The sequence below is a fragment of the Solanum stenotomum genome, chromosome 10 (genome assembly GCF_019186545.1).
Source record: "Solanum stenotomum isolate F172 chromosome 10, ASM1918654v1, whole genome shotgun sequence".
NCBI classification, from domain to species: domain Eukaryota; kingdom Viridiplantae; phylum Streptophyta; class Magnoliopsida; order Solanales; family Solanaceae; genus Solanum; species Solanum stenotomum.
The window spans coordinates 51,019,556-51,030,811 of NC_064291.1; the positions used below are offsets into that span (position 1 = coordinate 51,019,556).

Consider the following 11,256-nt stretch of genomic DNA (forward strand, 5'->3'; position numbering starts at 1 on the left):
CAACAACATCATGAGAAGAACTTGCAGCTATTCCTGGCCATAATGTATTAAATCAATTGGAATAGTATCCTTCCGAGCAACTTATCAGGGAGAAAAAGTATTCTCACAGGAAGAAGCATTTAGACAGTCAATTCAATTACCATAGTGATTAAACTATCCCATTCTCTTTCAATAGCATAACCATTATAAAAAGCACTATTACAAGTACATGTGAACTAGTCAAGTATTGATATGTTAATAGAGGTTTTTAAAGATGTGTTAGAGGGGCCTTAGAAATGCAGTTTTGCTCACAAAAACATGTTTAACATGTTTGTGAAACTTGTTTAGACATGAATCAGGTAAATTCTCCCTTTTCCATATATAAAATGTAACTGCTGAGAATAATCAGCATCATGGAGATGGCTTTCTTAATAGAAGTAAATAGTAAAAAAAGAAGTTGTCGTTAGAGTGGAGATATCTGCAGCTACAACTGATACAATAGATAAAATATTGAAAGACTCCACACACTAGAAGCATTTTAGTAATATATCCCAGTAACTTCCCCTCTGTAGGAGTTATTGAGGATTCGGATACATGTTAACTTCCAAATTATACCTCAGAGTTTCTAGAACTCACACTTCTCCAGCTTGCCCCAGCTCGCTAGTAAAAATTCAAAAAAGGGAAAGGAGGAAAATAGAAAAAGAAAACATACCCCACAACCAGTGTCAAGAGCAGTTCGTATCATGCCACTTCCAATTGGAACCACGGAAGCAAGTTCATCAATATATGCATCTGCTCCTCTAGGGAACATTGTACCTCCTCCTGGAAATTTGAAAACGTTTCCCTGAAACTGTACCCAGTTCTGGACTGCCTTCTCAACTGTCAAGTGTTTGTAAGGAACATTAGCATAGTAGGCATAATCACGGCTTTTTGGCCATGGAAATGGAGTTGTGTATCCTTTGGGTGCTAGAATCAGACAACGAAGCTTTTCATCATCTGGAGGGCAATGCCTTTCTCTATATATCATATCTTCCCGTGGGAATTTCATAGCTCGGTCTTGTTCATGGCAGGGAGTATAGTCAGTGTATTTAGCTTCACATGATTTGAATCTTTTAGTTGTTAGTTCTGAAGTTTCAACCGTTTCCACATAATTATGGTGTGACTCAAAATCCAGAGTGGTTTGTGGAAAAACATTGCAGTCAGCAGTTTGCTCAGTCACTTGTAGTGCTAATTTATCTCCCTTTCCGGATCCACTTTTCTGCCAAATTCCTATTAGATAACAGAAACAGCAAAGACCAATTACAATTAATATAGAGATCGGTCTCCGTGTTCTGTTGATTGGTCCGTGATACTTGGATGCCATTATGTGCTAGCGGCAGCACCAGAAGTTCCCTGTAGCATAAAGAAATTAGAATCTCGAGCAATTGCCAGGATACAAAAGTTACTTTTCTTCTAAAAATAAGTTTCATATAAGCATCTCAAGCCAGGAAAACAGTAGCTTCATATCCACAAGGGCTCATGATTGAGGCAACTCATTGGTTCTTGACAGTAAAATAGTAACAGCTTAACTAAAATTCTCAAAGGATGCAGACACAGACAAACCTGATATAATCTAATTGCACAAATGGAGGAATTCATACTAGACATTCAATTTAATCTTTATATTAGAACATAAATGCCTATTTAACTTCGTCGCTTTACTTCGTGAGCATGACAACAGTTTGGTGGGATGACTTCTCAGACTGAAGTCAGAGATCTCATCAAAGATCTTCAGAGAATAATACATTACCACGAAACCAACTTATGATTGAAAACCAAAGAGCGCGAAAAAAAGGAAAATTTACAAAAGATCTTTTGACAAAAACTAACAATTGAGGAGACAAAACAGTTAGTGCATCGAGTGATCAGCAGATACAAATAATTAACTAAGTTCTCTTATGTCTAAAATAAGAAATGACCAGTCACAGATCTTGGATAAGCATTGCTCTACAAAGTTAAAGAAAACAAAAAGGGTAGACAAAATGATCAACTAACAAAAACTCAGTGTCTTCATACTAGGACACAGATCTTCATTAACATGTCACTTACTTCATATAACAGTTTCCTTGGGATGAATATTCAGTCCAACATATCATCAAAGAAACTACATCACCCTAATTCTGACTACTCTTTGAAAACTAAAAAAAGAAATCAGAAAAAGGGCGAATCTAAAAACTTAAAAGATAACACAGAAAGTGCATCTAATAACTAACAGATCAACAAAATGAAAACAAGAACCACAAATACCTAATCTCACTGAAATAAACCCTTTTCAGACCAAATCACACCCATAAATCCACAAAATTCAAGAAAACAAATGGGTACACAAAAAAGATTAAAACTTTATCAAACACCCAANCATCAAAGAAACTACATCACCCTAATTCTGACTACCCTTTGAAAAGTAAAAAAAGAAATCAGAAAAAGGGCAAATCTAAAAACTTAAAAGATAACACAGAAAGTGCATCTAATAACTAACAGATTAACAAAATGAAAACAAGAACCACAAATACCTAATCTCACTGAAATAAACCCTTTTCAGACCAAATCACACCCATAAATCCACAAAATTCAAGAAAACAAATGGGTACACAAAAAAGATTAAAACTTTATCAAACACCCAAGAAACTGAAACAATAAACTTTAGATCAGCACTACACAAATCTCCAAAAAAACATTGCAGCAAATCCCAAAATTGAAAAAGATCAAAACTTTAGCTGATTACCAAGTGAGAAATCTGAAGTGAAGGTTCCTCGGTCCTCACTAGACAAGTGAGAGATCTGAAACTAAGGGGTTTTTAACAGAAGAGAAGCACCCTCCACATACTATGCTATAAATGCACTGCTTCTTGAAAAAGAGAGAATTTTTTTTAAAAAAAAGCAGTTGGGGATGAATCAATTGAGTAGATCAGTAGAAGTAATAGTTAAAGATGAGAAATGGGTATTTGGCAATTAGCCTTTTTGAGCAGTAAAAATGAAGAGATTCACCCGACAGACTCCCAACACCAGTAGAATTAAGAACGCGTTAGACTCTTGTTCTGTTTCTATTTTTGTACCTAGGAATTGAACTGTCAGCCAAGTGGATGATTACAAAGGGACCAAGTTCGTTTTTAAAATATTTAATATCTCTTCGTTTTAATTTATGTGATGTGATTTAATTTGATACAAAATTTAAGAAAAAATAGATCTTTAGAACTTGCGGTATAAAATTAGTTAGATATTTGTGTAGCAGGTAGACATTTTAAAAGTAAATTGTTATTAAATATAGAAATGTGTCTGATTTTTGAGACCTGAAAAGAAAAATGTGTTGTATGAATTGGGACGAAAGAAATATTATTTTTTAGAAAAAGAAAAAACGAGATAGGAAAAATTTTAAGATTTTTATTTGAATTTTTTGTTCCTTTTTAAAGATTTGAACCATACAAGGCAAAATTGAATCATAAGTACAGTTTAAGGGTAGATTTACTAGATTTCGTCAAAATCACTAATATTTTAACATATATGAAATATTTGAAAGCTTTTTTAAAAATAAATAAATATAACAAGGTGGTAAGTAGATAATTTAAAAAGCAGAGAAATGAGACTTTTAAGTTGATTGAATTTTCTATTTTATTTGATTTTTCTACAAAATTATTTAAAAATTGAGAATTTTTTCTTCTTGTAACTATTCAATTAAAATAAAATATTGCAACTATAACATACACTTTATTTTATTAGGATAGGTAGCAGATCATTTTGGATTAAAAAATGGGCTACCTTATGTAATTTTTTATTTATTTATTTTTCCTTATGTAATTCCAATTTACTATTTAACGAGACAAAAATATATTCAAAATTAATTTTTAATAGACAATTAAATTATTTAATTTCGCATAGCTCAATAATAATTTTGATCATTTTTTGTATCTTCTATTCTCTTTTAAACACAAGAAATTGCTACCCTTAATTTTACTTGGTAACACAATTATTTTACATATATTTATTTATTCAAGTGTGAAAATTAATTACTCAAGATACAAGATTCCACTATATATATATATTTATTTTTTTATTTTTTTTATTTAAAAAAAAAAGAAAAAAAGAAAGAGGTACGTATTGACATATTAGTCTACATCGTACCAAATGTAATTTTTCAAAAGATCTACTAATTAATGCCCATTTTATTCATAAATAGACTAACGTGATAGGAGCATTACAAAGAATTTAGATCCATAAGTTTTTAGATCTGTCAAAAATTTATTTATGTAATATATGACCGACAACAATTATATGTTTAACTCTAAAAATGGAATGTTAGATCCTATGCAGATAACTTTAATAATAACATGTGGATGCTTAATTTTTTTTAAAAAAATGTTGATGCTTTACTACTAAATTAGGTAAAATTGTAATTAAAAATACAATCATAGATTTAAAAGTTATTTAAAATGGTTTTTTTTTTATATCTACGACACTATCATGATTCATGAATTTCAGTATTATAATTTTTTCACTTAGCTTAAATTCGAAATTGTGACACTAAGTTAAAAGCTAGCTGCTACATAGTTTTATTATTAATCTTATCTATTATTTTAATCCACCAGCTTTAAGCAACTATAAAGATATATCAAGATCAGTTCATTAATTGCATTAAGTGTGTCAAAAATAATAATTCAATTTAGATGCAGTATAAAAGGACTCATGAAATTCTTACGGAAGTTTACTCCGTATATATAAGGTTAAAATTATTTTTTATATGTAAAATAGATATCAATTCTCTTGATTTCTTTGTATGTTTATTTTATATATATATATATTTTAAATTTTTTAATAAAAAATCTGACTCCGCCACTACTCCACACAGATATTTAACCTAGGTGGAATAAGAGTTTTAAAAGAAACAAAACATAATAAAGGCACTTACTTATTGTGGACCGTTGTTGGGGGATAGATCTGAATGTGACATACTATCAAGTGTGCCATTACATAAATCACAGTCACATTCTGCCGACACTACTCCATTCCAAAAAGTCATTATTTTATCGACCGGAAGTCTCAAATTCCGAGTTTGAGCTTTAGATATGAAAAAGAATTTGTTAGATGTGTTACCCCAGAAATGAGTCATGCAATGTGTGAATCTAAATTAGTAAGGCTTCAATGCAGATATCGAACACCACCTAATTTGACTCTAGAATTCAATTATATTATAGAACTTTATGGAAGTAGAAATATTTGAGAAACAAAATAAATCAGAGGCCAAAGCATACAACATTTATTTTCATTCTCATGTCAAGTGGGGTTTAGCCCAATCTAAAACCACACTAATTATTGAGCTAGCTGGCAAAATTGTCCATCAAAGTCAAGGTCCATTATATGAAGTCTATGAAGAGAACCATCAATCACCATAGTATCTAATCATAAATCAAACACAATGTGATACAGAAATGTGACAGAAAGAAAGCACATTTAAAGGACCATGAAGTTTCCACATTTATTATGTTATTGACAAAATTCTTGTGTTTTCTGATGCAGACAGACTAATAATTAGATTTACAAGGCTAATTCCGAGATGTGTATGATGTACCTAAGCGCGTGACACTGGGAGCTGCATTTTGCCAGATGAATGGTACTACTATACAACAATCTAAAAACACGCGGACAAGATTGTAGGATAAAAGCTCAGCATTTCACAGGCTCCTTGGCCTTCCATGCCCAGTTTTTTTGCTGAGGAGAGAGATCTGTATGTTGACCTGATGCTAGCCTGATTTCCTTGGCCTTCTTCCTCTTGCCCGAAGAGCTTAAAGAACCCTCAACTAGAAAAAAACAGAAAGACTAAAGTCCGTCAGTTTCCACTTTTGAGGTATTGAGAGCCAAAATTCTACAGGAAGACGTGCAATTAAATTTTCTAATAAAACAGGAGACATCGAAAAAGAAAAACAACAAAAATTCAGAAACCAATTAATTAAACTTCACAACATCACTAGTGTACACAGTTCAGCCATGAAAAACATGTTTCTTAATAACTAATTCCAACTTTTAAACAGGAAAACAAGTGTCCCTGAGAGACATACATAGGACTGCAGTTGCAAAAATTACTATTATGTGTTTCTATCAACATGGACATTATCAACATGAAATTGTGTTACCTTTTGTTGCATGCATAAAGTTTTAATGCAAATGATGATGTGTGGTGGTAAGACTCAAACCCAAGACCTTTGCATGTTTTGTTACCATGATAAAGAAATGGATTTGAGGCCTAACTCAACCCCAAAATCTAACTCATGAGGTAGGATTCGATTGCCAGCAACAACTGTTGTTTTAACTCAAGATGAAGGCGGAAAAATGTCTTCCATACCTTGCCACTCCCAGACCACCTTACATTCACCTTTGACCATCTTAGGATATCTCTCTAGACGAGAGTCTTCTTGAACCAGCTGCTCAACCTACAAAATATAGAGTAGTATTGTTCTCAATCAAGAACGTTACACTAAAGCATTCCAACTAGGTATAGGTAAAGTATGAAGCATAGTACCATCCCTAAACCAAAAAAAAGCAGGAGAAAAACCGCAAGGGAAGGGGGGACATGAGCACCTTTTTCCATAACATTGGATCTTTTCTTTCCTTGGGTGAAAGAAGATGATCACGTAACAGTGATGCCACCACCCAAGGTTCATGCTCGCCAGTCATACTTCTTGCACTCACTGCCTTCTCTTCAAGAACATCACAAGCCTATCATATCAAGAGAGATCAACAAATCCGAAAATCAACCCAACTGGCAAAAAATAAGACTAGGGACTTACATACTATGCAACTTGGGATGGACAGAATATTTTTCTTAAATTTATCAGTGTTGCTACTTTTTTTAAAAAAAAATCTTTATTCCTTTTCCTGATAAGCACTCTAGGTCCCTATCTAAGAGTATCCCCTCTGTCATAAATTCATTGTCCTGTTATGTTCGTGACGTCTACTTGATCAACTTCCATACCATTATATTATTTGAGGCCTAACCATCTGAGCTAGGGTGAACCATCAAACAGCTCAAATCTTGGGAATTTTGGGTGATCTAGAATGAATGCATCCGAGGCTCAAGCTTAAAGAGACAAAATTAAGAGGTTTAAACCGAATACTGTAACTTAGTCTACTTGGTAAGAAGAAGTTGCTTTAAAAGAAGCATTATCATTCTTCTTTATTAATGTGTTCCCCAGACAACTTGACCACACATCAACTAATACCAGGAGATTGTCCAGTTCACAAGCATAGGTTGTCAAGACAATCCTGCTTACATGGTTGGAGCAAATAGCCTAACACCAAGTACTTAGTTGGGTTTCAAACCTAGGATCTTCAATTGCTACTCCCAAGCCTCAACACAGGACTATCATCCTTGGAGATGAAGCATTGTCATTTTATAACAATTATGAAAGAGTGCAGGTTCCTTAAATATTACACAGGCTCCTTTTATCCTCTAACTATCACATGAATCATGAGGAAATATAGATATTAATGCATATAACATCACAGCAGAACCGCAAACATGCTTAAATTAATGGAGTGGCGGATATATAGTTAGTAGTAGTGAAACTTCATCTACAAATTCATGTATGCCTTATATTAACTCTACTAAGAGAATATTATTTAACTAGATTAAGAAAGCAATTTCCTTAAGTATCTACTTATTAAAGGTTTGACATTATTTGACTAAATTAATGGGCGTTGAGGTAAGCTTTGAAGTACTAAAGCAGAAGAAAAATAAAAGATGCTCAAAGGTGTAAGATGAGAGAACATTAAGAGGTCAGGGTTAATATTTACAACTGGCTGAGAGGTTTATAATTGTTGCCTAAGGCACATTTTCCCCTTAGCCGTTGAAGTGTTAGGTCTATTGACTCATTATATTTAAAGGAGGTGAATCCTAGCATATTCAAGCAGTATAGCCAGTAATAAATTGACACTGAAAGTAAACAATGTCACAGAATAGATTTTCCAAGGAAAGAAAACGATGTTACAAACCTCATTATATATCTGTTCCGCTTTAACTGACAAGTAGTACCTCCGACGGAATTTTAACAATGTGAAAACGCATCCCAGGANAATAAATTGACACTGAGAGTAAACAATGTCACAGAATAGATTTTCCAAGGAAAGAAAACGATGTTACAAACCTCATTATATATCTGTTCCGCTTTAACTGACAAGTAGTACCTCCGACGGAATTTTAACAATGTGAAAACGCATCCCAGGAGCTGTAAAACCCAATATTGTCAACAAGGTTTGGACGGTTATAATATAAGCTTTCAAAGGCTGCTCTTACTGTGGAGTACCAATGCACAAGCTGGAACCAATAACAAAGCATGCTCAAGAATCCACTGCTGGATGCGACAGGAAACTGGTGTATAATGTAGGACCAGCAAAGGTGGACACTTCAGCTCTTCAATTCTAGCCAAAAGGTGAAGAGACATTAATGAAAAAGAATATGATATACTTTCATCTGCTTTCTATAAGTCACGATTAATAAACCTGCAGAGCATACCCATGATCATTCAGTCTTGTCTCTAAAACCTTGCGAAGTGCCTCCATTGCTCTTTTCATGGCATGAGCATAAACAGCCTCACTCAATCCATACTCATCCATTATTTTAGATTCATTCACTTTTTCCCACAATTGGTTACCTTGAACCTAAAAGGCAAGCATCAAACTTAAGGGAAATGTTAGTGCAGTAGTTTTACCTATCTAAAAAGTAGCTTTATAATACAAACTCATTTGAGGATTTCTCTTCTTGAGTTTGGGCTGTTAAGTGTGTGCATGATTGAGAGAGAGAGAGAGAGTACACAAAATTCAAAAGAAACGCACCCAAACAGTGCCAGTGCCAGTGCATGAATATTGAGCATGTTCTTCACAAAGAAGACCTTCTACTAACTTTGACTGCATATATAATTACATTCTAGTGGTAAGCATTCAAAACCCAAAATTTAATCAACACTGAAATGTTAATAACCAAAACTAAGTAGGTGTGACTCACAAGCTTTTTAGCTGCTTCATTTATATTTGAATCTTCAACACATAAGTTCCCAAGCCTCCGGTAGCCATGAGCACACTCTAATTTGCCTTCATGACATACTCCATTAAGTGGACAAGGCTCACAGAAGTCTATACCCAAGAGGAATCATTAAAACCCAACACAGCTATTGATATCAAAGAACAACGAAAAAGTTGGAAGTTATTTAATTTAAGATGCCAGCACTGTAGAACATAGTGTTCCACAGTTCAATTTCTAAAAATGAAGAGGATCACACGATTTTGAGATGTTCTGAGAACAAGAAAATGCAAACAGAAACACATATAAATAACATATAATAAACCACATCACTGATTAGGAATTCGCTACCAGTGTTCCACATAAAATTACTAAAGAAGCTAACATCTAGCTGCATTCCCGTTGAACTAGAATACTAAACTTAACCTGAGGAATTTTCCCTTCTCTTACTAGTTATTACCCTTGTACAGATACAAGACTGACCAACAGATATTCTAAACAGATATGCAGGATAGATATGTTCATAACTCATAAGCCAATTCCATCATTCTAAGTAATACACTTTTCAAAGCAAGAGCAAGTCATGAGAAATAGAAAAACAGCCAGTCCAGTAATTAGTTTTTTCCCTGATTAAACTCTTATGAATTATGCTCCTCAATTTAGGAATTAGGTAAATTCGTGTCCCAAATAGCAAGTGATCAGGAATTAAAGATAAGAGTAGTTTTCTACCAAAAGCTTCCCCCTTCCTTAGTCTCCAACCGATTGAATGCTCCTGACACTACAACTTCCTTATTTAGCATATGGCATAAGAGAACATTAACATAAATTGTAAAAAAAAAAAATCAGTATGCCATCGAAAACTTTACACAGAAAAGTTCAAATTATGAATAATTTGATAAACTCAAATGGTTCAAAACTGTGAAAATTGTATAAGGAAGTACAGTAATTGTTAAAATCCAGCTTCAACCTAAAATATTGAAGAAAAACACAAACTGTGAACAAGATGGACTAACCGGAGAGAGAATCGTCGAAATCGGAATTACTGTCGCAGAAAGGTTTAGGTTGGCTATTGAGATAGGTGAAAACATAGTTGCAGGAAAATGCGACGGTGGAGGCAACGACGACGACGGCGATGAACCTTGAAAACTCCGATTTAGAGGAAGGGAATAAATTTGAGGAAGGTTGTAAAGGAATACTTCTGGATGATGTAGAAGGACGAGAAGAAGAAGAGGAGGAAGTTTTGTTTATGGTGGGTTTAGGGTTAGGGCTTCGAGAAGATGGTCGTGTTCGAGGACTGGAAGCCATTGATGAACACAATTCAAAGTTTGAACTTTAAAATATAATTAGTACATAATTTGAACTTTGCAATACATAATGTGTAGTTAGATTGCCCTTAAAAATAGTTTTTGCAATCAAAGAGAGGTTATTAGGGAAAAGGTGAGAGTGGTCGTAGATTTTAAAAAAAAAAAAAAAAAAGATTGAGATAGTTTAAATATGCAATGATGTAAAGAAGAAGTGTGTAGACAACCTAGTAAAAAGATAAGAGAGTCGGGATGTTGGGGGAATGCGAAAGGGTAGAGGTAGATTGAAAAAATATTGGAGAGATAATTAGACATGATATGGCATAATTTCATATTGTCTAGGACATGACTTTAAATAGGAGAGTGAATGTCGTTTATTAAGGTAGAAGAGGTAGATGGTTCTCTTGTGTGACAAAAGTTTGGGCTTATTAGTACCTTGTCGTAGTACTAGTCATACTTCCTTGTACGTTTCGAACTTTTGATTATATGTTGTGTGTTGTGTTTTGATTATTACACTATCTTATTGTAGACTTTAAAATGTGTTTTACTAATTATTATACTTTTTTTTGTTTAGTTTGATGAACTTGAGTCGAAGGTTTTTTAAAAACAATTTTTCTATTTTTAAAAAATAGTAAAAATGTCAACGAACACTTTAACCTTCTCAGATTCTACTTAGTGAGATTTCTCTAAATATGTTATTATAAATTCAATACACAACCATTAATTTCTTCACATAATAATAAAATTAATAAATGTCAAACATAGGTTAATCCAACAAAATGTTATCTACAAATTACTATATTAGAAGTCATTCCTAATTTTAAATAATATTTTAGGAGCAGTCTAATTTACTGTTTATATTTTATTTTTGGTAATAGTAGATATTATATATATATATATATATATATATATATATATATTTATATATATA

General features: G+C 33.2%; 2 protein-coding genes across 2 annotated transcripts in view; both read right to left on the minus strand.

The window, feature by feature from the left end:
- Positions 1–2,884, minus strand: part of LOC125841817 (probable methyltransferase PMT14) — an 8,108-nt gene extending 5,224 nt beyond the window's left edge. Inside the window, exons 1-2 of the mRNA XM_049520997.1 lie at positions 2,744–2,884; positions 692–1,371 (exon numbers count right to left, since the gene is read on the minus strand). Of these exons, the coding sequence (XP_049376954.1) occupies positions 692–1,342 (651 nt within the window). The 5' untranslated portion in view covers positions 1,343–1,371; positions 2,744–2,884. The remainder of the gene's footprint in view (positions 1–691; positions 1,372–2,743) is intronic.
- A 2,559-nt stretch (positions 2,885–5,443) lies between these two features.
- On the minus strand, positions 5,444–10,410 carry LOC125841819 (uncharacterized). Its single transcript, XM_049520999.1, has 9 exons — positions 10,038–10,410; positions 9,010–9,137; positions 8,841–8,912; positions 8,521–8,666; positions 8,312–8,426; positions 8,153–8,233; positions 6,588–6,725; positions 6,352–6,439; positions 5,444–5,809 (listed from the first exon to the last, which is right to left on the minus strand). Exons 1-9 carry the CDS (start codon positions 10,327–10,329, stop codon positions 5,676–5,678), a joined length of 1,194 nt encoding a protein of 397 aa, XP_049376956.1. The 5' UTR covers positions 10,330–10,410; the 3' UTR covers positions 5,444–5,675.
- Between the last annotated feature and the right edge of the window lie 846 nt (positions 10,411–11,256).

Coding starts and splice junctions, on each gene's coding strand:
- LOC125841819 (XM_049520999.1), bottom strand. CDS start 10,329: ATGGCTTCCAGTCCTCGAACACGACCATCTTCTCGAAGCCCTAACCCT. Junction 9,138..10,037: donor TTTCGACGATTCTCTCTCCG/GTTAGTCCATCT, acceptor TCTTGGGTATAG/ACTTCTGTGAGCCTTGTCCA. Junction 5,810..6,351: donor GGTGGTCTGGGAGTGGCAAG/GTATGGAAGACA, acceptor GTTTTTTTCTAG/TTGAGGGTTCTTTAAGCTCT.